Source organism: Hyperoodon ampullatus (genome assembly GCF_949752795.1).
Source record: "Hyperoodon ampullatus genome assembly, chromosome: 1".
Taxonomy (NCBI): Eukaryota; Metazoa; Chordata; class Mammalia; order Artiodactyla; family Ziphiidae; genus Hyperoodon; species Hyperoodon ampullatus.
The window spans coordinates 122054412-122081805 of NC_136914.1; the positions used below are offsets into that span (position 1 = coordinate 122054412).

A 27394-nucleotide genomic window follows, 5' to 3' on the forward strand; every position below is an offset into this window, starting at 1 on the left:
GCCCTTTAGCTAGTAAAGAAGACAGTGACTTAAGTGGTGATGGTTGCATTCATGATGCCAGCGAATTCAGAGCCAGTTCATGTGCTTAGAGATTGATTCAACGAACGTAGTTTCTTTGTTCCCAATGGCTCAAAATCTTGATTCTGCTATGTCCCCTCTTTGGCAGAATGAGGTAGAGAGCTGTGCAGTGATTAGACAGGAACCCCGAAACCAAAGACTTAAAAGCTGAAGAGAAATCAGACTTTGAAGAACTGTGGCGTCCAAGCATGCAGTAAGTGCAGTGGGCAGCAGCCGCCTCCTGGGCATCTCCACTAGACGTCCACAAACACCCCACACATCACACGCCCCAGTGGACTCACGACCTCCCCCGTACTTCCTAACGTTCCTTAACGCCTCCCTCCAGCCGGGTTCTCAGCCTAAACTCTTCCTGCCCTCTCTTCTCCCTCATCCCTCCCTCATACCCAGACAGCCACCAAATTCTCTCTTAGTTTGCCTTGAAAACTCTCTCCCGAATTTGACCCTTCTTTCCCCCTCCTCAGAGGCACTGTCTCAATCTGAGCTTCCATTATCTCTTGCCTGTTCTATCACAGCCGCCTCCCATCTGGGCTCCATCCTCTCCCCTCTCCAGCGTGTCTTCTTTTTTACCAGCAGTTTTCATGTTTACAAAGAGTAAATTTTGTGAGGTCCCACACCTCCTCAGAGCCCCCAGTCCTCGTTGCTTCCTTCCTTCTGGCCCCGGCTTTCCCTCTTCCCCACTCCCCCCGACCCCATGCCCCCTGCGCTCCTGCCCCTCCGGCTTTCCCAGTGCCGGTGAGCGCTCTGTGCCGCTGTGCGGTGCCCCCTGCCCCGTCCAAGATGCCCTCTTGCTTTACCAAACTCCTCGTTCTTTAAGACCCAGCTCAGTTGTCAGTGCCTCTGTACAGCCTCTTCTGGTCTCCCAGGCTCAGTTTAGTGGTTTCTTTCTCTTTATTCCCAGAGCCTCTTCCTCATATCTCTGCTGTAGCTGTTAGTTTGTATTCTAATAACCTGGTTACCTACTTGGCTTTCTAATGACACTGTGAGTTCTCAGAGTACAGAGGTAATGACTCACCCATCTTCATGTCCCCTTACCTCCTGCTATCCCTGGCACATAGTAGGCGCTCAATACATGTTTGTTGAATTAAAAGTACAGCTGTACAAATCCTAAAAGATAAGACTATGTCACGGCAGGAAGCCCAATGAAGAGTGCTCTTTTACATTTCTTTGGTGTTAAAATTTATCCGTTCTCATCTTTCACCCAAACAGTAGCTATTCAGTGGCATTCCTTCATGAGACGATTTTGTCTTCAGTATTGCCTTTGAAGAGTTTCAAAGCCAGCCTCTCTTGCCCTGCTGGCCCCCTCTGAGAAAATCAAGAAGCAGGGGCTGAATGACTTTCTGAAAAGAATCAAGATTGTATAGCTTTTGCAAAACTATTTTGTGTGCCTACCGGGTCATTAAATATTTATTGAGTGCCTACCATGGGCAAGGCATTTGATATCTTTAGTGGTTTTCTGCTCTGAATTCTCTAATCAGGTTGAAATGATCTATTCCAGAAGTTTTAAAGTCAAGTCTTTCTCAATTAAAGCTCTTAGAGATTGTGAGCCTTTATAGCTGTTAAGTCAGATAAATCTTTTCCTTGGGAAATGTGGAAATGTCTTCGTAATTTTTTTTAATCACAATAAATAGAGTCATAATGAAAAGTACATTCAATCCCAGTGTAAGCCTAGGATGTTTATTCTGAAACATTTCATCACCAATTTTTATTTTATCACCAATTTCCCCACAGGGTCCCCCTGCAGCCAAGTGCACTGTGGTCCCAAGGGCTCCCCTGAAAGCATAGTGTGTGGAGCTCTGGGCCCTGAGTGCCGCCTTGAGCTGGGCTGGCAGGAGTCATGCCCACCTGCCCCCAACTTGAAGGTTTCTCCTGAATTTTACGGTTTCTTTTTTCTTCGTAGATCATGGGAATCCTTCAGGTAGCTATCCTGGGAACTTTTCTTCTTGTTCTATAAATAATTTCACATTGGGCTTGCTTTTTTTTGTCTCTTCTGTTGGCTCACTTTCAAATGCTGCTAGCTGTGATCATTTTGTATCATTTCACACAGCTATTAGGCTTATTTTTGTTCCATAGGGTTTTTATTAATTAAGGGAATGATATTAAAATGCAGGTGTTATCAGTATTCAAAGTCCTAATGAAAAAGATAGTGAGAAGCTGTTTTCCCATTTTGGAAGGAGAAACTTAAGGCTCTGTTGTTGTTCATAGTAATGCATTTGTTTACTATTGAAATTAAATCCTCCAGACTCATAGTTTATTGTACTTTCTACCTCTCTCTTTTTTTTAAGTACTCCTATTTAAAAAAAAAAGTACTCAGAGACCATGTATATATATATATATATATATATATATATATATATATATATATATATATATATATATATATATATACACATACATATGTATGTCCTTTAGTGATTTGAGAGAAACTCAATTTTAACAGTTAAGCAAATGAAATAATTTTCTATATACTTTTTACAGGAAGCTATTGAATCCTTCAAAGAAGCTTTGAAGCAGAAAGTTGATTTTATTGATGCATATAAAAGTCTGGGACAGGCCTATAGGTAAGTAAAGTACTAATAGTTAGTAGGGGTAGGAGGGAGGGCGTAGAGTGGGATAGCCTCACATAATAGTGATTTTTTTTAAAAAAATGCATTTCTTAACCAAAAGAGATGGTCATTCTAAATCACATAGGCATTCACATACTTATTAAGATCTTCTCTGGAACATAGAAAGAACCACGGGTAAGAGCATATCGTGATGCCTGTTACTGTGTCTTAAAACAACCTCGGTCTGTATATATTAGTCTAGAAAACATTAGTCCTTCAAGGGTTGTTGCTTTGAATAGTGGCATTATAGGCTGCTGAGTTACAGGCGCTGCTGCCTTTTTAGGCAGTAACTAAGGTTAATACCCACATCACTAGGATCTGTTTGAAGATTCCTAGAATTGTGGGATGGAAATGTTACAGTTATGCTGCATCTCTATAGGGTATGAGCAGTTGTGCCTGGACCCTTGCTTCCTGACTACATGCATTGCCCTGACCAGCAAAGCTATTCTGACTTTTGGCTTAAAAATTTTTTAATATTCTGACTTGTATAAAGGTACTATAAAAGTTAGGAAAGAGAGAGACAGTAATAGAAATCCTCTGTAAAACCCTGTTAGGTGCCTTATTCAGGAAGGATTACATTTAAGAGTTTATTGATCTGATGCCGTAGTTGGAAAAGCTCTCATACTAACTTGGAGAAAGTGTGTTTGGATTTGTTCTAGGTTTAAGGGATGATATTTATCCTTCCTGTCCCACAAATTTGTTGGGTATATAAATTGAAAACAGATTTGAAAGAACCTAGTAAATAGTAAAGTGCTGTATAAATGTAAGTGGGTGTTATATATATATATTTTAAATCTTCATTATTTATAGAAAGTTGACATGGGATATTTTGAAGGTTCTTCAATTATTTATAAAAATTTTGATATATGAAAGAGGGCAAGGCTGGTCAGTAATAACCATTTCCACTCTGAAATGATCACAATTCTGAAATATACTTCTTATTACAGAATTTTAAAGTAGACAATGATTTACTGGATTTTAAGTGAAGTACCTTCAGTGACAGAAAAAATTAAATTATAAGCCTATGAATTTGATTCTCAATGATATACCTCTGTATGATTATAACCTACTTACTTTTTTCCAAAGGAGAAGCATATGTTTCTATCCAGATAACTAAAATTTACGCAAAGTTTTTTTAGGGGTTGGAGCTGATCATGAGTTGGGGAAAGGGATTTGAATAAGCATTTGTCTTTGGAAATCAATAAATTAATTTTCCCCTAAAGAATTTCAAGAGCTCTATGGTGATCCTATAATCTGGTAAGATTTAGAAAAAGTAAGTAGGATATGATGCGTCAAAGGCTAAGTAGCTATAAAGTGGTAAAATAAAAAAGCAAACACCCACATTAAAGTATCGTATTTGTAGATTAAACCATAATTCTGAGGATAACTTATTCTGTATGTTTACTGAAATGCCTATACTATGTTCATTACTATTGTTAAATACCTAGAGAGCTGGGAAATTTTGAAGCAGCCACTGAGAGCTTTCAAAAGGCTCTGTTGCTGAACCAAAATCACGTGCAGACCCTCCAGCTTCGGGGAATGATGCTTTACCACCATGGCAGCTTGCAGGAAGCCCTTAAGAACTTCAAGGTGAGCATCCGTAAGTGAGAAGCACTGTAACTGCCATTCTGCGTCATTCTTCAACCAAGTTCAGTGAAATGAATGGGGTCAGCGGGGAGGGCGGGCAAGAGTAATGCTTATACTTCAACAAAAAGAAAGAGGAAAAAACCATGGCCTGGTCCTGTAGACTGATTTACTGAGGATGTATTTGGTCTGATTTAACCTGGAGAGAAAACTTTCCTAATTCCAGATTAGAAGAAAGTACTTTAAAGTTTCCTTAAACTGTATTGATTCTAATACAGCATTTTCTCCTTCGATGCCTCAGCGGTGTCTGCAGCTGGAACCGTATAACGAGGTGTGCCAGTACATGAAAGGACTCAGCCACGTAGCAATGGGACAGTTTTATGAAGGGATAAAAGCACAAACTAAAGTTATGCTAAATGACCCTCTCCCAGGCCAGAAGGCCAGCCCAGAGTACCTTAAAGTGAAGTATCTCCGAGGTAAGTCAAACAGCTGCAGAATCACTGACCCTGAGTGCTTGGAGTAGGAGTGATACTGCTTGTGTCTCTGATGTTCCATGTTAGGCAGTTGAGTCTCAGAGCAGCTGGGTGACTTGTCCTCAGCTGCCCCTTGGTTAGTGGTGGTATCTGGACTAGAAGGACGAGCCCATGTCTTCTAAAGGCCAATCTAGGGCTTTTTTTTTTTTTTTTTTTTTTGCCTCTTCCTCACATTTTTTCTTTCTAAAGTTAAAAAATTTTACTTATGCCAAAAAAACATATTTTGACCTAAATGTGACAATCATCTGGGTATCCATGACTTGTCACACCTCATCCAGAGATACAGGAATGACAGGAAAGGAACATTTTATGAGGTTTTTACTGTTAAATAAAAACTTGGTATCTTTGATCTGTCATTCCTTCATATCAGAATTCCCACATAGTTTGGAGAATTTAAATTGAGATGAAGAAGAAAGCAGATCTTTGGGTTATCCTTTTATTAGTCAGTCTTACCCTTTTTCTGCCATACATAAAGACATTTTTGTTTTTCATATAAAGCCCAAATCTTTACTTTTATTCCTTCTCTTTCCTTTATCATTAGCCCTCGGTACTAGCACTGTCCAAGTGAAAATATTTACAAGCCATGTGTGTAATTTTAAATTTCTAGTAGCCACATTAAAAAAGTAAAAACGAACAGGTGGAATTCGCTTTAATAATATATTTTGTCTTATTTAACTCGGTACATCCACAATATTAGTTCAATATATAATTAATATGAAAACATTATTTATTGGATATTTTACATTTTTTGGTACTAGTCTTTGAATATGGCCTATATTTTACACTTACAGTTCATCTCAATTTGGATGCTAAATTTTCATTGGAAATACTTGGTCTGAACTTAGATTTCATAAAGTTTAAAGTTGTAAAAGTAGACTGATACATGTAAGTTGTTCCAAACATACGGCAGTTTTCTAATAATTGAATAAAATATCAGTTTTAAGTTTAAATTAATTCAAATTAAGTAAAATCTAAAGTTCAGTGCCTCAGCCACACTAGTCACCCCTTAAGTTGTCAATAGCCAGCTGGCTAGGGGTTACCTTTTCGACAGCACAGCTCTTTACTCTAAATTGTAATTCCCTCTATTTTCCTGGTTTAGGAGAACTTGGACTTGTGAACTATAGACTGAAGATGGGAGCACTCCAAATCCTGGTTTTTTCTACACTGCATCCCTAGAGATAAGCAACAGTTGGTCAGTCAGTTGATGAAATCGTATACATAGTCAGTAGATCTATTAGTTGAGAAGGAAGCAGGCTCTGTCTAACACTGAACTTGCATTCCCAGACCCTGGAATTGAATAGTGAGATCTTCGGTGTCGCTTATGGAAAGGTGGTTAAAATTTAGCCGAAGTGGACCCTGATTGACTGGCTTGTATTTGACCCTGGTAACTCAAGTCAGCGGCAGGCCACCTCCGTTATCATATAATAGTGACTTGCTAAAATTTGGAGTCTCCATTTAGAATTCTTGTAATTTTTAAAAATAAATTTATTTATTTATTTATTTTTGGCTGCGTTGGGTCCTCGTTGCTGTGCACGGGCTTTCTCTAGTTGTGGCGAGCCGGGGCTACTCTTCATTGTGGTGCGTGGGCTTCTCATTGCCGTGGCTTCTCTTGTCGCGGAGCACGGGCTCTAGGCGCAGTGGCCTTCAGTAGTTGTGGCACGTGGGCTCAGTAGTTGTGGCTCACCGGCTCTCGAGTGTGGGCTCAGTAGTTGTGGCACACGGGCTTAGTTGCTCCACAGCATGTGGGATCTTCCCAGACCAGAGATTGAACCTGTGTCCCCTGCATTGGCAGGCGGATTCTTGACCACTGCACCACCAGGGAAGTCCCAGAATCCTTGTAATTAAATAACGGTTTGTTATGAAGTATTTGTACAGACTGGCTATAAAAAATTACAGTTAGCTATAAAAACCATCTCTTTGGCATATCCGGGTGTGTCAGATCCCATTTCCCATCTGCAGAGTATTCTCGATATCTTCATGCACACCTTGATACTCCCCTTACGGAATATAACATTGACGCGGACCTGCCCGGAAGCTTTAAAGACCACTGGGCTAAGAATCTGCCTTTCCTCATAGAAGACTACGAAGAGCAGCCAGGGCTGCAACCCCACATAAAGTGAGTGCTTTATTTATTTTTTTATTTTTTACATCTTTATTGGAGTAGAATTGCTTTACAATGTGGTGTTTCCGCTGTACAACGAAGTGAATCAGCTATACGTATACATATATCCCCATATCCCCTCCCTTTTGCATCTCCCTCCCACCCTCCCTATTCCACCCCCCTAGGTTGTCACAAAGCATCGAGCTGATCTCCCTGTGCTATGCAGCAGCTTCCCACTAGCCATCCGTTTTACATTTGGTGGTGTATATATGTCAGTGCTACTCTCAAAGTGAGTGCTTTAAATGAAGATTTTTTTTTTCTTTTTCAACACTGAGCTGTAAGTTCATCATAATATCTCTTGGTCAATAAATGGCTTTCTATTCATGTTTCTGATGAATTTATTTTTGAATTGGATATGTCTGCAAATATTTCTTTTAGCTTACCTTTGGACATCGTCTTTCCTTTTAGCATGACATTCCCTGCTAATTGGGGTAACTTCAAACTTCAAATGTACTTATACTTCTTGGTAGCGTTTGATATGCATTATTCCTTTACCGTGTTACTTTAAAACAAATTTCTTAACATGTTAAAAGTTTGAAATTACAGCACTGGCCAATACTGCTGCAGTATGGCAAAATGGATATGCTAAAAGGCTATCCCATTACAGAACAATTAGATTTAGAATAGAAATTAATTCCTGGCAGTCTAGCAGTGTCTTAAAAATTAGGAAAAATCTGTAAAGATCAGCTCCCTCGATGCCTAAAAAGAAAGAAAAGAGAAGGTATTCAAACTACAGTGATGGATGGTAAACACATTTTAAAGGAAGAAGGTATCCTATCCAGGAGAGTGCCTTGAGGCATGACAGGGTGGGTTTGTTGACCTTCAAAGGGCTAAAGTGATCCCATATTGGACGCATTCCCAGGATCTCAACAAAAGCAGATGCAGATCCTTCCTGGGGAGAAATTAGTGCCAATTTGTACCCCAAGTATTCCCACAGACTAAGATCATTAGTGTGAGAATGAAAACCAAGATGACCAAAGGACCCTTAAGGGTCCTTTGACCCTTAAGGACTTCAGGTATTAGAATTGTTGAAAACAGACTCTACAATAACTCCAAATGAAATGCTTGAAGAAATTATGAAGAGACCACAAACATGATCAAGAAACATGAGATTATAAAAAATGACCAGACAGATGCCACAGACCCACATGCTGCAGACCAAAGAAACAAGCTCTAGGAATAGAAAATATAATCATTGAAATGAAGAATTCAGTATACAGGCTAAAAAGCAGATTAGATATAACTGAGAGAAAATTGCAGAATTGGAAAATAGAGCACAGAGAGTCAAGGAGTTAGAAAACTTGAAAGAGAGAAGATACGTAAAATGTAAGAAGGGCTAACACTTGTGTGTGTAATTCAAACTCCCGAAGGAGAAAATGGAGGAGAGGCAATATTTGAAGAAATAATGGCTAAGAATTTTCCAGAACGAAGGAAACACATACATTCATAGATTTTTTTTTTTTTTAAAAGCAGGGTAAACGAAAAAAAAATCCATTCAGACACATCATAAGTAACTGGAGAACACCTAAGGTAAAGAGAAAAATCTTAAAAATAGGAAAGTCATATCACCTACTTAGGGTCAATTATTGGACTGACTGTAAACCTTTCGACATCAACAGTTTCTGCAAATAAAAGTCAAACAGCTAATTAGAAAAGTGCAAAAGACATGAACAGGTAATTTCATCAAGGGGAAAACATGAATGGCAAACATATGAAAAGATGTTTCAGTTCATAAATATATACGACCACATCACCCACTAGGTAAACAAATATTAGCAATACAAAGTCTGATAATAGTAGTATTGACCAGAAGGAGGATATGGGGAAATTTCATATACTGGGGTATAAATTGCTCCATGAACTTCTGCCAGCAGTTTGTCCTTATTGTGTAAAATCGAATATTTGCACGTCCTACAATCTTAAAGTTCTGCTCCTGTGTATATTCAGGAGAGAAACATGTACCTGTGCACATGTCTGCTTGGAGACCTGTTGATAGCACTTTATTTGTTCACAACTGAAAACAAAATCATCCTAAATGTTCATGAACAGAAAAATGGATAAATGTGATACTGTCACCTAGTGGGGTATTATACAGCAGTATAAACAAATGGCCCAAGCAACAGTGTGGACTAATTTTGAAATATAAAGTTGAGTAAAAACAGCACGTTGGTACACTGCAGGGTCACATCATTTTTCCAATAGAGCTCATAAGCAAAACTATAGAATATATTGTTTAGGGATATACATATGTAACCTATTTTTTAAAAGAAGGACGTCAGGGAACTGTGAACACAAAATTCAAGATAAGTTACCTCTTCCTGGGAGGCAGGAGGATAGGACAGGAAAGTGGCATACAAGTAGGTAGAGCTACATAATTGTTCTGGTTCTTTCGTTGAGTAATGAGGTTGTATGCTTTTGTCAGTTTCAATAATCAAGATAATGAAAACAAAATAGATTGCCCAAAGAGGTATGTATGTTCTCTAGCACCCCTTTTTAGAGAAATACTTATGTGCAGAAAAGGGGGGGTGGCCTGAAGGGCTGTCCTTGGAGAGGCCTGCTCACCAGGCTGGCCCCGGGTTGGCATCTGGGAACGGGGATTTCGGGATCTCCCCCTACCCCCAAGTGCCCAGAGCTAAGAATGGCTCCCAGCACCTGCGCCGTGTGTATGAACAGTGCGGTTCATGCTGAACACCTGCCCTCCTCTGGGGGCCTAGGGTACCTGCCAGGCAGGGGTGCTCACGTGGTCAGCCCCCAGTACAATCCCTGGGCCCGGCGTGTCCAGTGAGCGTTTCACTCGGGGAATCAGTGCCACGTGTCTCCCCAGGGTCCTGGAAGTGCGCCTGGATTCCTCTGAACCTCGCCCCATGTGCCTTTTCCCTCTGGCGATCGTGCTGTGTCCTCAGAGCCACGAATACAACCGTCCACAGAGCCTGGGAGTCCTCCTAGTGAATTACAGAACCCTTGGGGACGCTGACACAGCCTGTAACTTAGAATTGCAGTCTTTGTTACGAAAACTTTTAGCAGATTGGCGGGTAAACAGTAGCAGTCACATACACAATTCCAAGTCCACTTGGCATCATATAAATAACTTGGGGCCGGAGCAGGAGATGGACATAGGGTCGGGTCTGGTTGGTTGTCAAAAGAGGCAGTCCCTGTGTTCTGGAGAGGTTTACAGAACAAATAAGGCTCAGACGTGTCTCCTGAATTGCAAACTAGTTATCAGTGTTACTAACAAGCACGTGACGGCGACTGTGCACACACTGTCACGGAGAGTCCTTCTTTGAATTTGTGTCTGGTTGGGTACAGACCACTGAAGTAAAGATTACGTGGTCAGAAGTTCCTTGATTATTTTTCCAGTGGAGGAAGCGACTGCTTTTCAGGTGAAACTGGATAACCAGATACCTGTGGTAAAAGTCTTTATCATGTACGTAATGTTTCTTCCAGAGATGTGTTACATCAGAATTTTGAGAGTTATAAGCCCGAGGTCCAAGAGCTGATTTGTGTAGCTGATCGTTTGGGATCTCTGATGCAATATGAAACACCTGGTTTCCTGCCAAACAAGAGAATACACAGAGGTATTTTAAAACTATCTGAAAATGGAAGTGTTTATGACAAAGGAGCAGAGGATTGGTAAACCACGTTGTACTTTTGAAAAGAATCATTTGTTGTGCTTACTGAAAATCTCCATGTGATCAGAACAGAAATGTATAGATTCATTCACACTGCATTCTGAGAGAAGACTGCTTCCAGCTTTGGCTCTTATGCTGTTGCTTTGGTGTAGATGTAGAAGGTAGGCCTTCAGTCATTGCTGTAACTCAGACAGCTCATCCACCAGAGCTGTCTCCTTATTGTAGGGTGAGGAGGGATTTGAACCTCAGTTCTTTCAGGATTGGGAGCGGCCAAGTGTGAGCTTGTCTCCAATTTCCTCTGATAGAGTTGAATTTTAGTCAGGCCATTGTGTAATGCATCTCTGGTCCTGTTAAATTACCAATACTTGTGATTCTTTTTCGTTTTCCCCAGTTTATTTTCATATTATTTTAATTTTTATTCATTCTTTTTGCCTTTAAAATTTTTTGTCATTTTTTTTAACATCTCTATTGGAGTATAATTGCTCTACAATGCTGTGTTAGTTTCTGCTGTATAACAAAGTGAATCAGCCATATGCATACGTATATCCCCACATCCCCTCCCTCTTGCGTCTCCCTCCCACCCTCCCTATCCCACCCCTCTAGGTGGTCACAAAGCACCGGGCTGATCTCCTGTGCCACGTGGCTGCTTCCCACTAGCTAGCTATCTTACGTTTGGTAGTGTATATATGTCAGTGCTACTCTCTCACTTCGTCCCAGCTTATCCTTCCCCCTCCCTGTGTCCGCAAGTCCATTCTCTACGTCTGCATCTTTATTCCTTTCCGGCCCCTAGGTGCATCAGAACCAATTATTATTATTTTTTAAGATTCCATGATTCTTTCGCCGAGTTGTCGGCGAAGATCATTCCCTCTAAAGGGTACCTACAAACTCTGTTTTCCCCCACATTTCCTTCTTTTAGCCATGGGTTTGGCAGCCTTAGAAGTCATGCAAGCTGTACAGCGTACGTGGACCAGTTCAAAGGTTCGAATGAATGGGAAAACACGGCTGATGCAGTGGAGAGACATGTTTGACATCGCAGTGAAGTGGAGACGGTAACTGACGTTTCAGTGAAAATAAGCTAGACGTCTTATCATTGTCAGAAAATGTTAAGTCTCCTCTAGTTCACAGGTTTTGAATCCCATTTTATTTACTAATAATTGGCCTTGTAAGTTATGTTTTCCTTTCTAAAGTTTGTCAGAAATTCCTGACATCATTATTCTTTGAAATACACTGGATGAATATTAATGAAATAGGAATTGATTGTTGCTGTGCTTCCGAGCACATTTTTAAGTGAAGTGTTGTAGAAAAAGCAGTCTCTCTGGAAGAGCGTATCATTCATTACCTGTGGTACCTTTGAACGAGCTTCAGTGCACCAGTCTTCTTATGCTTGAAGTGTGGGCCTGGCCAACCAGCTACAGTTTAGAGGGGGAACCGCTGATACTCATTTTCATGAGAAAAATCCTGCTCTACTAGTAAACCTGTACTGACTTCTTCCTTGCTCCAGTTAGAACATCTTTTTGGAATTTGCAGGTTTGTGTTTCATACTTTTAGATGTAATGGACTGAGCAGTTGTTTTCCAAAGACCTCTACATGTTTTATTTTGAATGCTTTTGAACATTTCTAGGTTTTATAAGGTCTTCTTTTTTTTTGCGATACGCGGGCCTCTCACTGCTGTGGCCTCTCCCGTTGCGGAGCACAGGCTCCGGACGCGCAGGCTCAACAGCCATGGCTCACGGGCCCAGCCACTCCACGGCATGTGGGATCTTCCCGGACCAGGGCATGAACCCACGTCCCCTGCATCGGCAGGCGGACTCTCAACCACTGCGCCACCAGGGAAGCCCAGGCCTTCATTTTTAAATAAGCTCTATTTTACAGGATTGCTGACCCAGACCAGCCAGTGTTATGGTTGGATCAAATGCCAGCACGAAGTCTTAGCAGAGGTTTTAACAACCACATCAATTTAATCAGGTATGAACATTCTGTTTATCTTTCCTGTTCTCATAGGAGTTTATTTTAAATCGTCAGTTCATGGAGACCACGAGCAACCCAGTGCTCCCTCCTCGGTGACTTTTTGACACAAATCAGCTCTGCACCTGCAAGCTCCTTCCCGCATTCCTTTGAGCTAGCCTGGTTGCAGGAAGAAATGCTGTGCCCCTTCTCCAGGCTCTTTGCTGCAGAGCTCAAGTGAAGGGTAGAGTGCCAGATTTTTGCCTAGATGTCAGTCTTTAAAGGGTCCTAAAACATCATAGAAAGTAATTAGATGGAGAATATTACATTACCATAAGATCCCGATAATATCGTGTGGCTTAAAGAATTCTTGTGGTGAGGGAAAGACTCCTCCTTCCAACCCTGCAACACCCAAGGCGGTTGGATGAAAAACGCTGTCTGGGTGCTAAGCTGCCTTCCTGGGAGGATGAGCCAGGTTAGCTGGAGAGCTTTTGTTTGTCCAGAGGCTCTGGCAAGTCAGGGGCGTGGGTGAAGTGCTCACTTCGTTACCCGACCCTTCATGTGCTTAGCCACCCTCTAGATATATGATGAGCAAATATTAAAGAGTATCAGCTTCAGTATCAGACCCACTGAATTTAATTTTGGGTAAATTTTACACCTATGGTAGTTGTGTCACATCTAAAACGCTTCTAATTCCAGAACCCTGAATCAAGGAAATATTCTAGTATACAACTTGGACATTTAAGTTTAATGGAAATGTTAAGACATTTACTTTTTTAATTCCTAGAAAATAAATTTCCTTTCCCCTTGTGACTTGTGTATTCCTGTTTCTTACAGAATAATTTGTGACATTCACAGGTAGACTCAACTACCTTTAACTAAAGGCCACTCTCCATGTGCTGTGCAGCATGATGGTGATTTAGCCATGAAGTACAGCCTCTCACTACAGAAGGCTTGTAGCTTAGTGAGGAAGATGGACCTCACTAAGCTATGAGCCTACTATGTAGTGTGTTAAGAGTGGTGGTGGTCACGTGTACAGGATGCTGGGGCGGGGGGTGGTCCCAGTCCAGCCTTCAGGTGATGCTGTTTGGAAAGATGGAAAGCAGAGAGAGGTGGATGAGGCATGGACCCACCTGTGAGTCAGGCATGGTCAGGGAGGTATCACTAATTCATTATGACTGGTGAATAGTTTATGATTAAGGGGCTGTCAGCAGTCGAGGCCAGAAAGACAGGCAGAGGCTGAAACATAAACAGCTTTTTTTCCCCCAAAATATAGCTAACATATCCATGCTAAGGCACTTTTTGTCCTGAAATAAAAGAGAGTCATTCAGAGATCATAAGCAGAGAAGTGAGCTGAACAGATTTACACATCTGGGTGATCACTTTGGCCACAGGTGGCAGAATAGATGAGAGGGCAGCGACTTCCCTTGGAGGCATGGGACTGGTTAGAAAGTTGTGGAACATTCTGGTGCACTGGTACCGAGGTCTGGAAAGCTTTGTGGAAGTGCACTGGAGGGGAAGAGTGGATACTGAGAAGGCAAGGTCGGAACACTAGGGGTGGGTTAGAAGTGAAGGCAAGCGTGAAGCTGCGGGTAGGCTGTCCCATTGCTGGGTGGGCACGTGGTTGCCCCAGTAGGCCAGGAAGCCCCAGGGCAGAACGTAGGTGAACACGCTGGGGAGCTGGGGTGAGTTCCTGAACCTGAGGTTTGACTCGCCTGTGGGGAGTCCAGGGAGCGGTGTCCGGGAAGCAGTCGGCTATGTTTGTTTCCAGACATGTACATCAGTTGGATGGGTACATTGGCGTGTTGGCTGTACGTGAGGTTCTGGGAGAGTTTTAAAAATGGGGGTGGGGATAGAAACAGGAGGAAGATACTATTTAGAGTGGTAGAGGAGATGAAGACAGCTAGTAACCTAGACAGCAAGAAGGAGTATTAGCCCCTAATGCTATCAGGAGCGCCGAGGGGCAGGAGGGAGCATATTGCCAAAAAAGGGAAAGGATCCATAAGAGGAAAGGGGCATACAAGTCTGAGCCCCGTTTAAGTACCTGAGGACTTTTCTTCCTGTTTTGGCATCTCCAGGGCTGAGTTTGGTGCCTTTCCCACCAGGATAAGCCTAGTTGCTGACCATCAGTCTTACTTAGACAGGTGTTTGTTTCTACCGTTCTTTGCCTGCAAACAAGTGAATTTCCCAGCTCTCTTATTGTCCTTTTGAATTAACTTTGAAATTAGATATTGTGTGGAACATATTTCTTTGTAAAAACATTCTTAATTGTTTTTTTCTTACAGGGGTCAGGTGATCAACATGAGATACCTGGAATATTTTGAGAAAATTCTTCATTTTATTAAAGATAGAATTCTAGTTTATCATGGGTAATCTTTCAATTTTCTTTTCATAGTAATGGATAAATTTTATGTATTTTACATTAGTTATATTTATGAAACTTGAAAACCAAGCCTATTGACGGGCTAAACAAAATATGTCATATTTTTACGTAGTGTTTGGAATCATAAAGCCTTTCATAATCATTTATCAACCTTCTTTTTAAGAGCTTCACAAAATCCGTGGACCTTAACTGAGTATTTTTATATTACACACAATGCTGTGACTTTTCTAGCCTCTTTGAAAGCGTCTAGCCTTTCTTTGAATTCAAAGCAGGATGTTTCTTTGAATTTCTTAATTAGGGATTAAATGAGGGATTTCCGCCTTAATACTCATTCTCCCTCAACTGAGAGGCAGTACAGTATAGATAGGACAGTGGACAGAATGCTGGGGAAAAAGGAATTCTGAATGTTAGCTGTCACCAAGTAAATATAAAATTGTTATAAGAGCTTAGTAGGATACTTCCATTTGAGCAACTTTAGGAAGAAAAAACATTTACTTCTAATTTCATACTTGGAATAGGAGAATCAAGGTTTTCTGACCAAGCCCAGACCCATGCATGTCCACACAGACATTGGCTGTCCATCCTTTCAGATTTTCCCCAGTTCACATTCTAGACAGACTGCTGTCTTGTTTCCTTAATTCTCATCTGTAGCCCAATACTCATTAGACTAAACCATCCCATTATTTCAAAACTTTGTTTTTGGTCCACCGTTTTGAATATTGAGCCACTAGTAATTAAGGATGATTTATTTTAATTAAAGGTAAGAGCATAATTATTAATTTCTGTATTAATTTTAGTTGCCATCTCTCTGTCTTTCCCTTTTTAAGAGCTAATAATCCTAAAGGATTGTTGGAAGTTAGAGAAGCTCTGGAAAAGGTCCACAAAGTGGAAGACCTCCTTCCAATTATGAAGGTAAATTTATCATCAAAATCACAGTAGGTGTTTTTAGGGGAAACAGTTAGTACTTTTTAAAAAAATTTATTTATTTTACTTTTGTATTTATTTTTGGCTGTGTCGGGTCTTCGTTGCTGGGCTTGGGCTCTCTCTAGTTGCAGCGAGCGGGGGCTACTCTTTGTTGTGGTGCGCGGGCTTCTCATTGTGGTGGCTTCTCTTATTGCAGAGCATGGGCTCTAGGCTTATGGGCTTCAGTAGTTGTGGCACACGGGCTCAGTAGTTGTGGCTTGCGGGCTCTAGCACGCAGCCTCAATAGTTGTGGCGCACGGGCTCCGTTGCTCCGTGGCATGGGGGGATCTTCACGGACCAGGACTAGAACCTGTGTTCTCTGCATTGGCAGGCGGATTCTTAACCACTGGGCCACCAGCGCAGCCCAGTACTTTTTTAAAAAAGAACTCATAATTATTAAATGCATGTTTGTTAATAAGTATTATAAGTTTTAGAAAGTGTGCTACTTGAAAACACTGATAAAAACACATTGTGCATAATAACGAAAATAAAACAAAACAGACCCTAGAAGGTAGGAAAATGGAATAAAGAAAACGAAGTCAGTTCAACTAAAAGCTTACAGAAAGAGAGGGGAAAAAAGGTAAGGAGGAAATGTCTGTAATGGATGCTGTGTCTCAACATGACGTTAATAATCGATCCCTCACTGAAAGAACGAGCATCGCAGATCGGTATTTTAAAGCCCGGCTGTGTTCTATTCACAGGAAACACCTACAACAAGATGACATTCAAAAACTTGAAGGTGGAAAGGTAGGCAGGCAAATGCTACTGAAGAAAAGCAGGTGTGGCAGTATCAGTATCAGAAACATTGGAATTCAAAATAAAGGGCACGTCAGGGGACAGAAATTATATTGTTTAAAAGTATAATCCATTAAGAAGTTATAATTTTATGCACCTTTTCTCCACCTAGGAACATAACTACCCAAAAATGTGCCAGCAGCAGGTTGATTTGGTTTTTTTCAGTTAATGGTTTGAACTATAACATAAAACTTGAACCAATGTTCTCCTTGTAGCTATAGTAGATGAGATTGATTTGCATCAAATAAACGTTAAGAAATTTCTATAACTGACCAAAGCTTATCCATTTCTAAAGAATAACCAGGAAGAATCCCGTCATGGACAAAGCCATGAGCTGACTCCGTACCCAGGGTCCAGTCTTCTCGCCGGGTTTGACAGGCTCTCCCGGTCTCATCCCAGGCTCTCGGGTGCTGGAGAGCCGTAATTCCGACTGACCTGCTTGTTGTGAGGGTCTCATGAACTGAGACAGTGGTTCTCAGTCTTCTCAGACCCATCTTAACTCCGTAAACATGTTCAGATGGCCCCTTTACTGCACTAGAATGAAATTCATAAAGAATGTATCCCACCTACTCAAAAAATTCTTTCAAAAGTCACCATAGGGCTTCCCTGGTGGCGCAGTGGTTGAGAGTCCGCCTGCCAATGCAGGGGACATGGGTTCGTGCCCCGGTCCGGGAAGATCCCACGTGCCGCGGAGCGGCTGGGCCCGTGAGCCTGCACATCCGCTGAGCCTGCACATCCGGAGCCTGTGCTCCGCAACAGGAGAGGCCACAGCAGTGAGAGGCCCGCGTACCGCAAAAAAAAAAAAAGTCACCATAGTGCCGTAAGGGAGTTCTAAAAGGTAAGTTGTTTATAGTAGAAAACCATGTATTTCAGTATGTCAACATTCAGGCATGTCTTCATGAGAAGCCACAAAGAAGTAGCCAGTTGCTTGCACATATGTCTAAAATCTTGGTGAACGTGACAGCGACAGATGCAGCCCTGTATCCATGTGTCATTTGGTGACACAAGTATCATGAGCTACGATGTCGGCGATAATGGTTTTCTGTAATGGTAAACCACACTTAATAAAGTTCCACGCAATGTATAGTATCCTCTTTCCTCAATTTATATGCTGTTTGCATTCCTAGGAAAGTCCGTGTGTATTAAAACTGTAACAAATATTTAGCGTGTGAGTGTAAAACGGAGTCTGGTTCCAGGCCTAGATAATCATTACATTACAAACAGGTTCTTCATCTACATGAAAGTCCAGTGGGAGTCACGCCTCTGTGACGGTCCCCTGCACCTCATCCCCGCAGCCACCACATTCTCCCATAAATTCCCCAAACGCCCCCGAGGGGGCAGAAGGGCCGCACCGAGGGCCGCTGGATGCACCAGACGGAAAGAAAACTAGAGCCTGACTCAGGTTTTAGTCTTTAGCTGTCCTGTGGGTATTTTAGGCATTTAAGTTTACTATATTAGGCAGAATACAAAATCAGCTTAGGGATATTTTAATATATGTGTATCTTTGTCTAAAAAGAAAAGCGCAATGGACAAAAGGCAGCAGTTGCCTGGAGAGCAGCTAAGGGGCCGGGCATCGCCCGCCCAGTGCCTGGCTCCCACTGCAAAGTCACTGCCTGTCTGGCCACATCTTGGAGTGGCCATCCCACTGTGGTTTTGCTCACTGCACCTCCAGCCAGGCTGTGGGTACACTGGCCTTTCTAAAGGCACACGTAGAAGTATATAAAAATACACCTTTGTGTTTAAAGTGCTTGGTGAATATGATGCCATGACAGCCTCCACTGAGATATAGGTACTTTTGCTGAAAAGTATGTGTACTTTTTCAGCACATTGACTTTTGCTTTCTGAAAAGCCAAGTTCAGATGTACCTCAGCTCCCCTCGGGGCAGCTGGTTAGTAAATTAGGGGACTAGACGTCGAGAGGGCCTGGGTCCCTGTTTCCACTCTGCCACTCCCTCGTGCCAGCTCGGGCCAGACCTCACCTCGCTTCATCTCACCGACTTGGTTTCCTCACCTGTAAGATGGAGATTGTGTCTCGTCTTACGGGCATGCTGTGAGCAGGAACAAGCATGGGCACATACTAAGTGTTAGCGCCTTCTGCCTCTACAAGTCCTTGTCCTCATACAGGACACCTCCCGTCTTGGCCCCTGCTGCCGGCTCCCCTGCTGACGTCCATTCATCTGTTTCCTTCTCTGGACCTTGGTGAACGCCTGCTGGCTGTCGCTGTTTTTGGACAAACTTTCCCTCCAATATTTTATGCGAAGCACGACCTCTTTTAATTTTACCATTGATTCTCTTATTCAAGTCTGTCAATCCTACAAAAATGTTGGCTACACTAAATAACCGAATTGGGGAGGATTTTTCTGGAGCAATTTATTGGCATTTCACTTTGTCAAAAGTGTTTTCAACAGAAAGCCGTGTTCATACTCATCACCCTTAAGGGCCACTCTGATCTCTGTGTAATTCCTTTAGAATACTCTGCTTTGTCACTCTGTGGTCTGCAGAGTTGGGGTGTGTGCATGCGTGTGTATAAAATTCTCAGTTGACAAAATTCTGAGTATTTTCAGACAGATGAGAGTCTACTTTGAAGAAGCACTAGCATAAACACAAGGTGCTCTTTTGAATTACAGGATGTTGAGTACAACTATTCTGCAAAGTATCAAAGTGGCTGCCACTTAAGGTGAATGAGAGAAAAGACCAAAAGGGAGCTCTTAGCAGTGAGCAGGGGCCTTGCCATTGCAGGGAGGCTGTGCGCCTTTTGCTCTGAGGCTCTCTGCTGCCCTCTGGCAGGGGCCACGGGGAGCGTGACTTGGGCTGAGAGTCTGGGTCGGGGCATGGGGCCAGGACAGAGAATACACGGTGTCTGGCACACCATGACCCTTCTTAAAAACATGAAAGTCGGAGTCGGAGCTGCAGAGTGGCAGTTGGGAGTTTACAGCGAATCTCAGCAGTAACGTGAATTTTCTTTTTCCCCGAAAGCAGTTTAATACTAAAACGAAGGATGGGTTCACTGTGAACACAAAAGTTCCCAGCCTCAAAGACCAAGGGAAGGAATATGATGGCTTCACGATCACTATTACAGGAGACAAGTACGTGTGCTTCCCACGTGCGGGTGTGCAGACGGGGGCTGGTGTCAGAAGGCATGCAGACGCTTGGCGCTGCCGTGGGAGATCGGACCTCCTGGGCTTTGGCTGTCTCCTGAAACGGAGATTATCAAGGTCCAGTGTGTAACGAGAACCAGCTTTTTTTTTTTTTTTTTTTTTAACGTGACATTTAGATTATTACACCAGCAGATAGATTTTCTGACTGTGCTAAATCTAACAACTTTCTAGATATTAAGTATAATGTCTGATGTGGTTTGTGGAAAGCATTCTTCTGGGTTCTTGAAGTTTGTCGTGGGGAAGACTTTTACCAATTAAATGGAAAAAAGATGAGAGATTGGCAGGTTGAAGGCTATTATTGGATTTTTAAATATAGGTTTTAATGTAGTATGAGAGTGTAAGTGCAGTCTTATTGAAACTTTAGAATACAGATAAGCAAGGATTAAAAATTTTAAATCATTATTTCCTTTAAAAACTGAGATTATACTGTACATATTGTATTATAACCTGTTTCTTTTCTACCCTTACTACAAACATTTCCCCATATACTATTCTTAGAAGCATTTTTAAAAATTGCATAGTATTCCATTTTAGGGATATTGTAGAGTTGCTCCTACTAATTTTTTTGTCACTGATCATTCAGGGTGTTTCCCATTTTTTCACCTTATCAGTAGTAGCGCCGCAGTGACCGTTTTTATTAATGATCATTTTATTTACATCTGAAATCCAAACTTCACCTAGGAGCCTCCATACCCCTTGAGTTCTGGATGGAATGACCTTGACCTTCTCCATTCACTGCCGTCCCCGAAACACGCACTCCTCAGTTGCTTCCCTAGGGGGCTCCACCACTTCTGCATCAGGGACTTCCGGCAGCTCAGCCGTGGGAGCCATGTCCTCTCAGCCCCTCCTGGGCTCTGGCTTCCTTGTCCGAACTTACATGGGCCTTCACGAGGAAACACCCATTTAGCAACTTCCAGATTCTATGACTCTGCCACGTCGTTGAGGTCTCCATCTCTAACCCAAGCCACTTATCAAAGTACTTTCCCAATAAGGGTCATTCTCCCCCAAGAAGGAATTCCAGGGTTTTCTGCCGAGGTGAAATTTTTTCTCCTACCTCTTCATCCACCCATGATTAAATTCCCAGGCAGAAATGGAACTGCCGAGTAAGAGTCCCTAAGGCCTTCCCTGAAACACAGCATCTTTGCTCAGCTCTCTGTCTCACCCCATTTGTTGTCAGTCTTGCTCGGGGCCTCTGACCCCTACCTAGACTCATGACCCTGCCTCCATCTCCGGTCTCTTGTGGTTGACCAGTGCTTCCTCGGGTCCTAAGGCCAGGTCCACGGGGTGCCCCCGTGGCTCCAGAACTCCCTCCCCAGTCCATACCCTGCCCTTGCCTGTTGACACCAAAATCGGCCCCCCTGCCGCACATTCAGGCCTTTTGTAGTCATGGCCTCAAACAACGCTTCCTGCCTTCCCTGAAGCACTTTCCTGCCAGTGCCTGGCCTGCTAATTCAGCTGGACTGCTTGTTCCCCAAGGTCACCTCCCACCTCTTGGCTCTGAGCCTCTGGCATTGCAATCCTCCTCTTCAAGACCCAGGTTCAGGCTCCTTCCTCCGCAAGCATTTCCTGTTTTCTTCCATGTCTTCCAGAGTAGATCAACTCTCTCTCCTTGGGACCTCTGATGAACTGTAACAGCTCTACGCATGGTCTCATCATAATCTGTGGCCTCGTTTCCCCCTCCGTCCCTCCATCAAGGCGGCAGCTCTGCTGTGTTGTCCTTTAGAGGGTCTGAGGAGTATTTTCAGCGTTTGGGTACCGGCGTTATCCAGTAAATACCTGTTGCATAGAATTTATATGCTCCACAGAGCCTCACATGGAGCTACACATGCAGCAGAAGCTTAAAGAAAAGGAAACAGTGGAGGCCCTGAGCTCGCTTTCAGGGCACAGCCCCGGCCCCTGCTCTTCTATTGTAATAGGGTGGCTGTCTGATAAAATGTTTCCTGGGCATTGAAGTACATTGTACTCTGTGTAGTTTCCTCCTCCTGTGTTAGCTTAAGCTCACGTAAACAGGGCCTACAGTTAGACTGAGCAAAACCGTATTTTGTGGAAAAGCTGCCTGCTGTGAGACACGCCCCATCTGTCTGCTCAGAGAGGCAGAGACAGTCTTCCTTGCGTCCCGTGACCCCGTCACCACGCTGCCCTCCCCACCCTTCTGTGCTTAGCTCTTTGAACCGTATAATACGTGCCTTGGACACACCTTCTTGTATTTTTAGGGTAGGCAATATACTATTTTCCGTGGAAACCCAGACCACAGAAGAAAGAACACAATTATATCACGCCGAAATAGATGCACTTTATAAAGATCTAACAGCAAAAGGAAAAGTACTGATTCTCTCATCAGAATTTGGGGTAGGTTTTATCTTCATTTTATCCATGCTTCTTCTGATTCTTCTGTAAACTTCTTAAAGCCTTTACCCTTTCCTTGGGATTACACAGTTTATGCTTGAAATCAGCTTTAATTGAGCGGTAAATATTTCTTTTAATATTCTTGTAGAGACAATTCCCGTAGTTAGTAACTACAGAAACTGGGGAGGGGGAATGATACATGTATGTAGTGACTGTGTCATAGTATCAGAAATTTGGGCTTTGTCAAGATTTAAGAGAACAGGTTGGTCCATGATGGACATGACCTGTGCTGCATTTAGTGACACTCTCCTGGACTGTGACCTCTTCCCTCCGTTGCTTCCCCGACTCAAGGAGGGGCTCCTTGGTAGCAGGAGCTGCAATGTCACCTCCGTCGCTGTAGCTGTCACTGTGTGGACAGTGTAGCGGCCACTCCATCCGCATTCTGGAATGGATGCCCGTGGCCCTTGGGAAGTTACTTTGTTTCTCAGGATCTTAATCAGTTTATACACATAAATTAAGTATACTGATCACCTAAATCTCAGTGGGCAGGGATAGGGCACTAATCAGAACCCTGGAGTAGAGAGGCCTGTAGTCTGAGAAAGTGTATTCAGTATTAATAAGTGCTTTGTTTTATTTTCATCTCAATGTATATGTTGACATTTCAAGTAACATTATAGACTGAAACAGATGTCTAGGTTTATCAGAAAAGGTTTCAGTTTTAAAGGCAGCTGGGGACATACTGCTGTAAACCGAACTGAATGTATACCCTCTCGTGAGAAAAAAAATCATTGGAAAGAGTATAAAATATTCAAGGATGTGAAAAGTAGGTTCTTGTAGGAGAAGAATGAAATAATCCTCTTCCTAATGTAAATGCTTCTGATGTGTCTTGTCACCTAATAAGAAATGAGTTTATAATCTGTTATTTAAATTCATAAGCACATGTCTTTTTTTCCTAGGAGACTGATGCTGTTGGCAACTTAATCTTATCCTTAGTTTATTACTTTTATAATTTAATGCCACTCTCTCGTGGATCCAGGTGAGTGCTATCCTCTAATCTGACAGTTTTTGGAGTGAAGAACGCACTCCTTTTGCTTACATCTCCTGTGTGGCCCTGGGTACAGGTACCCCAGCAATAGCGGGAAGACCCCTTTGGTTTTTCTCAAAGTCCACCCAAACATGATGTCCTTGATCTACTGCATCACCAAGGGTCTTGGAAGGTAGTTCTAAAAGAAGGTACTTGGCGTTTATAGGCTGGAGCTCGAAGTCTCACTGTGTGCACACGTGTGCTCCCTGTGCTTTAATTCCTGATATTTGCCCAGACTGTACCCTGCCCTCTTCTCCCCTTGGCCCCAAGTTATGGCCATTCATTGACCTTTAGCCCTAACGTGTAATACTTTTGGGTCACCAACCATTGCAAAGTATTTCTGTTATTATGAATGAATTCTTGCTACTTACTGAATTCATCAGGCATCTTTCAGGTGTCATTCAAACAAGGATGTGTCTGTAGAGCTTTCTTTTTCTTCCCTTTTATCTGGTACCGTGTACAGTAAATCATGCGAATGGCATATGCCACTGTTAGCACATGTTTGACTTTAAGATGTTTTGGCTAAAGTAATACACTTAAATGTCTTGATCTTTAAGTACTACTTTAGAAAGTAAAACTCTCCACAATGTGGTAAATTTTGTTATAACATGACAAGAGCGTCGGGGGCGGGTGGGCGACATGGGCGAAGGGGGTCCCCTGCGTGGTGATGGATGGAAACCAGGCTTGTGGCGATCACTCTGCGGTGTAGACAGGTGCGTGCCCTTACGCGGAACTTACATAACGGCAATGACGGCATTGAAACACAGTGGGAACATAAATCTTGTGCCTTCAGGACAGTCGTCATTAGATGTGCCCACGATGGGTGACGAGCAGGCAGCCTCCACGTGCCGCCTGCCGCCTTCCGCCTGCCGCCCTCGCAGGCGCTGTGCACGCACGTGTCCTCACGGCGGCTGTGCCGCCCTGCTCTCTGCCTCCCCGCGCCCCCTGCCCATGCCCACACCTTCCTGTCCCCCGCCCCTGCCGGCCCGCTTCCCCCTCCTCTGCCTCGGGGGCCCCACCCGTGGCCCTCGAAGATGCAGCGTGGCCGCGGCCTCAGTGAGGGCTTCCCTGGCAGGCGACCCCGGGACGGGCTCACTCTCTCTGGTGTCAGCTCGCCGGGGCAAGACGTCTGTCTTAGTTGTCTTCGTCCTGGGCTGCCTGGCACAGGGCACAGAGCTGGTGCCACAAAGACATCTGGATCCAGAGTGAGTCCGGACATGCCAGGAAGTCCTCGTAACGCAGCAGGCTTCGGGCCAGTCTGTTAGTGCGTTCTGCAAACGCGTTCTGCTTGTTTCTTCTTCAGGGCCAAAGTGTTTAATGTTTAAACAATAATATTAATATGTTTGCATTGACAAAGTATATCGTATATATTGCGTTTTAAAGCCAAGCTTCATGAAGCTGTTAAAAATATAAGCAGGCACATTTTCTAATTCACTCTTTCACAAGAATAGAAAAGCCAAGTGAGGAATTAAAAGAAACTTTTTGTTCTCAGAAAAATATTATTCTTACACGTTTACCCTTAAATTAGTAAATCAGTAAATAGTTTTATTAGTAAATTAGTAAATATTTTTAAGGCAAATGAAAATATTCTTATGTTTAATGTCCAGAGAATTCTTAAGAGAAATAAAATGTCATCTCTTAGGATGGAAAATCCGTGGTGAGCTCTAACGTGGTAACTCTCCGTGGCCTGGGACTGACTGGTAATTGTTCTTTACCTAAACAGCTTGATCGCTTACTCAGTGATTGTGGGAGCCCTGATGGCGAGTGGAAAAGAAGTAGCAGGAAAAATTCCCAAAGGGAAGGTATGTCGGAGCTGGAGCTGGAAGGGAAACATTTAAATCCCAATCTGTGGAGTTCTGTGTTGAGACACACGAATGCAACGGATCCCAAAGGGAGCTTCCCCTCCATGTTTGATCACATTGTTAAATTTCTTTCTTTTTCAGTTGGTTGACTTTGAAGCTATGACCGCCCCTGGTTCAGAGGCCTTTAGCAAAATAGCTAAAAGCTGGATGAACTTGAAAAGGTAACTGCTTGATAGGGGTCAAACAAAAGGATGTTACAACTGAAAAGGGAAAGAAGGGGCTCCCCGTTACTTTTGGAGCGTCGTGAAACTGGAATTGTACTCATTTTTATGAGTTATGATTATACAGTGAATTTAATCCACTTTTCAAGGTTAAAATGTTTTTGCTGTTGCGTTAAGACCCGTTAGCAGGTGAGTATATGGATAAACGTGAATAATGAATAAAGTAAGGAAACCAGTTTGTGAAGAAAGGGTTACAAATGTCTTATTTATAGAGTCAGATATCCATATCTCTTGCCTAATCCGCCCTTTGTCCCAGACTCTCAGGGTCAGTATTCGGGAGTGACTTTGAACACTGAGCTGCACCCGATTCAGACTGAGTCTCGGTGGTAGTGCCTTGCCTTTCAGCTGCATTTTTCCTGCGCTCTAGGTTTTGGGAAGGTGGTACTTTATTGTTATTTAGGTGCGGAATACACGTGAGTCAGGAAATGCTAGCCAGAAATTACCCCTGACGATTACGGTAAGAGAGCCTAGCAGACTCTGATCTTTCCTGGCCCTTGTTTTCAGAAGCACCACGGGGAACGTGTAAATTTGCGATGAAATTAAACTCACAGATGCTTTCAGAGTTAGTTAAGAATAAGCAAATCTCACCGTTTAACCTTATTTATTCCTGCTCCTTCTCTATGTTTTTTATATCATAACCACTTCCAGTTCTGCCTTTCATTACCTACTGAACACAGCAACCTCTCTAAAAGTTGCTGGATAATTTGTGCTCTGTTTAAAACAGAAATTTGTGTCTGTAGGACACTTTTGTCCAGTTTGCAAGGATTCCATGAGCTCTGTAATGGAAACTCCTAACAGCTACACCTCGTTGCAGTATATTCTTGTTTCACGTTTACTAGTTTACACATGTCTTAGTAACATGACCATAAGGTCAAAGCCCTCGCCTCTGTTTCCTACATCATTTTACAGGGTTGATCTTTCAACAACTCTTTAAGGAAAAGATAGCAACACTACCCTATGTTGTGCAGCTGCCATTTCACAGCGTACCTTGACACCTATCCCATGCTCCTGCTAGCTCTGGGAGTTAGGAACCCTCTCCCTCTTGCTGCAGATATGGGAAGCGGGGCTGAAAGGAACCCCTAAAGCTGATAAGGGTCAAGGCTGGACCCGAAACCTGTGTCTCCCGGTTCCATGTCCAGCATGTGCCCCAATGGGACGTGTGTGCGTAACACTTGCTGTGCAAATCGGGTTGATTTTTCTTTCCGAAGACTGGCTGAATTTCCCAGCAGCTCATGGTGGGAGCCTGCCCGTACCCCAGACCATCGCTGCAGCAGGACCTGCTCTGTTCACAGCGCCCCCTGCTTTGTAACATTGTCTGCTGTCGTGCGTAGGGAGTACTGGAAAGTGAATATCGTAATAGGAATTAATAGACCGTAAGCTTTGCCTTTTTTGTACAGCTATGTTGATTTTCACACCCTTGCTCTGTGTTTTTCTTTTTCAGTATCTCACCTTCTTACAAGACTCTTCCGTCCGTGTCCGAGACGTTCCCAACGTTAAGATCAATGATCGAGGTGCTCAACACGGACTCCTCCCCACGTTGTCTTAAGAAACTCTAGTTACGCTGTGGTATTTATACAAGTAAAGGGCCGGACCTCTTGCTTCTTAAGTTATTTTTTAAAACATGGAAATATAAAGAAATTAGGTCCTTTATTACTTTTGATACCAGTTTTTGATAGGAATTGAATACTTGAAGTCATTTTCCTTACCTTTCCGAACCATAACAAAAATCATGGAAGAGGGTTTTGGGGCGACAGAAAAGCTCTGTGGGAGGGGAGGCATACGTATTAGCCAGCGGCCTCTTGGTTTCCACTTACAAGTCATACAACTCCTTCGTCCCAGTGAAGAAAGTTTATTCCAAAAACCAAAAATCAATCATTAAAAGGAACAAAACCAACAACAAAACAGGAGTGTTTTCATTCCTTTAAAGATCTGGATATTCTTCAAAGACCTTCTTTTTAGGCACATTGTGAGAAGGCATCTTGTCTTCAACTCACATAATCCTCATGCGTGGGCTCTCCGTTTCGTTTGAACCACGGGAGATTCGTGGCCAT

At 42.9% G+C, this 27394-nt stretch overlaps 1 protein-coding gene across 10 annotated transcripts in view; it reads left to right on the top strand.

Moving 5' to 3' along the window:
* The window catches only part of TTC13 (tetratricopeptide repeat domain 13), a gene marked incomplete at both ends in the record, with an annotated part of 70302 nt that extends 43403 nt beyond the window's left edge, over positions 1 to 26899 (top strand). For 5 of the 10 annotated variants that reach the window (XM_079708915.1, XM_079708916.1, XM_079708921.1 and 2 more), the window contains 15 exons: positions 2554 to 2636; positions 4130 to 4271; positions 4567 to 4741; positions 6758 to 6914; positions 10404 to 10534; positions 11505 to 11637; positions 12461 to 12553; positions 14818 to 14901; positions 15743 to 15827; positions 19649 to 19758; positions 22044 to 22179; positions 23133 to 23212; positions 24984 to 25062; positions 25204 to 25283; positions 26785 to 26899. In XM_079708915.1, the coding sequence (XP_079565041.1) occupies positions 2554 to 2636; positions 4130 to 4271; positions 4567 to 4741; positions 6758 to 6914; positions 10404 to 10534; positions 11505 to 11637; positions 12461 to 12553; positions 14818 to 14901; positions 15743 to 15827; positions 19649 to 19758; positions 22044 to 22179; positions 23133 to 23212; positions 24984 to 25062; positions 25204 to 25283; positions 26785 to 26899 (1683 nt within the window). The remainder of the gene's footprint in view (positions 1 to 2553; positions 2637 to 4129; positions 4272 to 4566; positions 4742 to 6757; positions 6915 to 10403; positions 10535 to 11504; positions 11638 to 12460; positions 12554 to 14817; positions 14902 to 15742; positions 15828 to 19648; positions 19759 to 22043; positions 22180 to 23132; positions 23213 to 24983; positions 25063 to 25203; positions 25284 to 26784) is intronic. The other 5 variants (XM_079708914.1, XM_079708920.1, XM_079708917.1 and 2 more) reach the window with 1 other exon arrangement.
* Between the last annotated feature and the right edge of the window lie 495 nt (positions 26900 to 27394).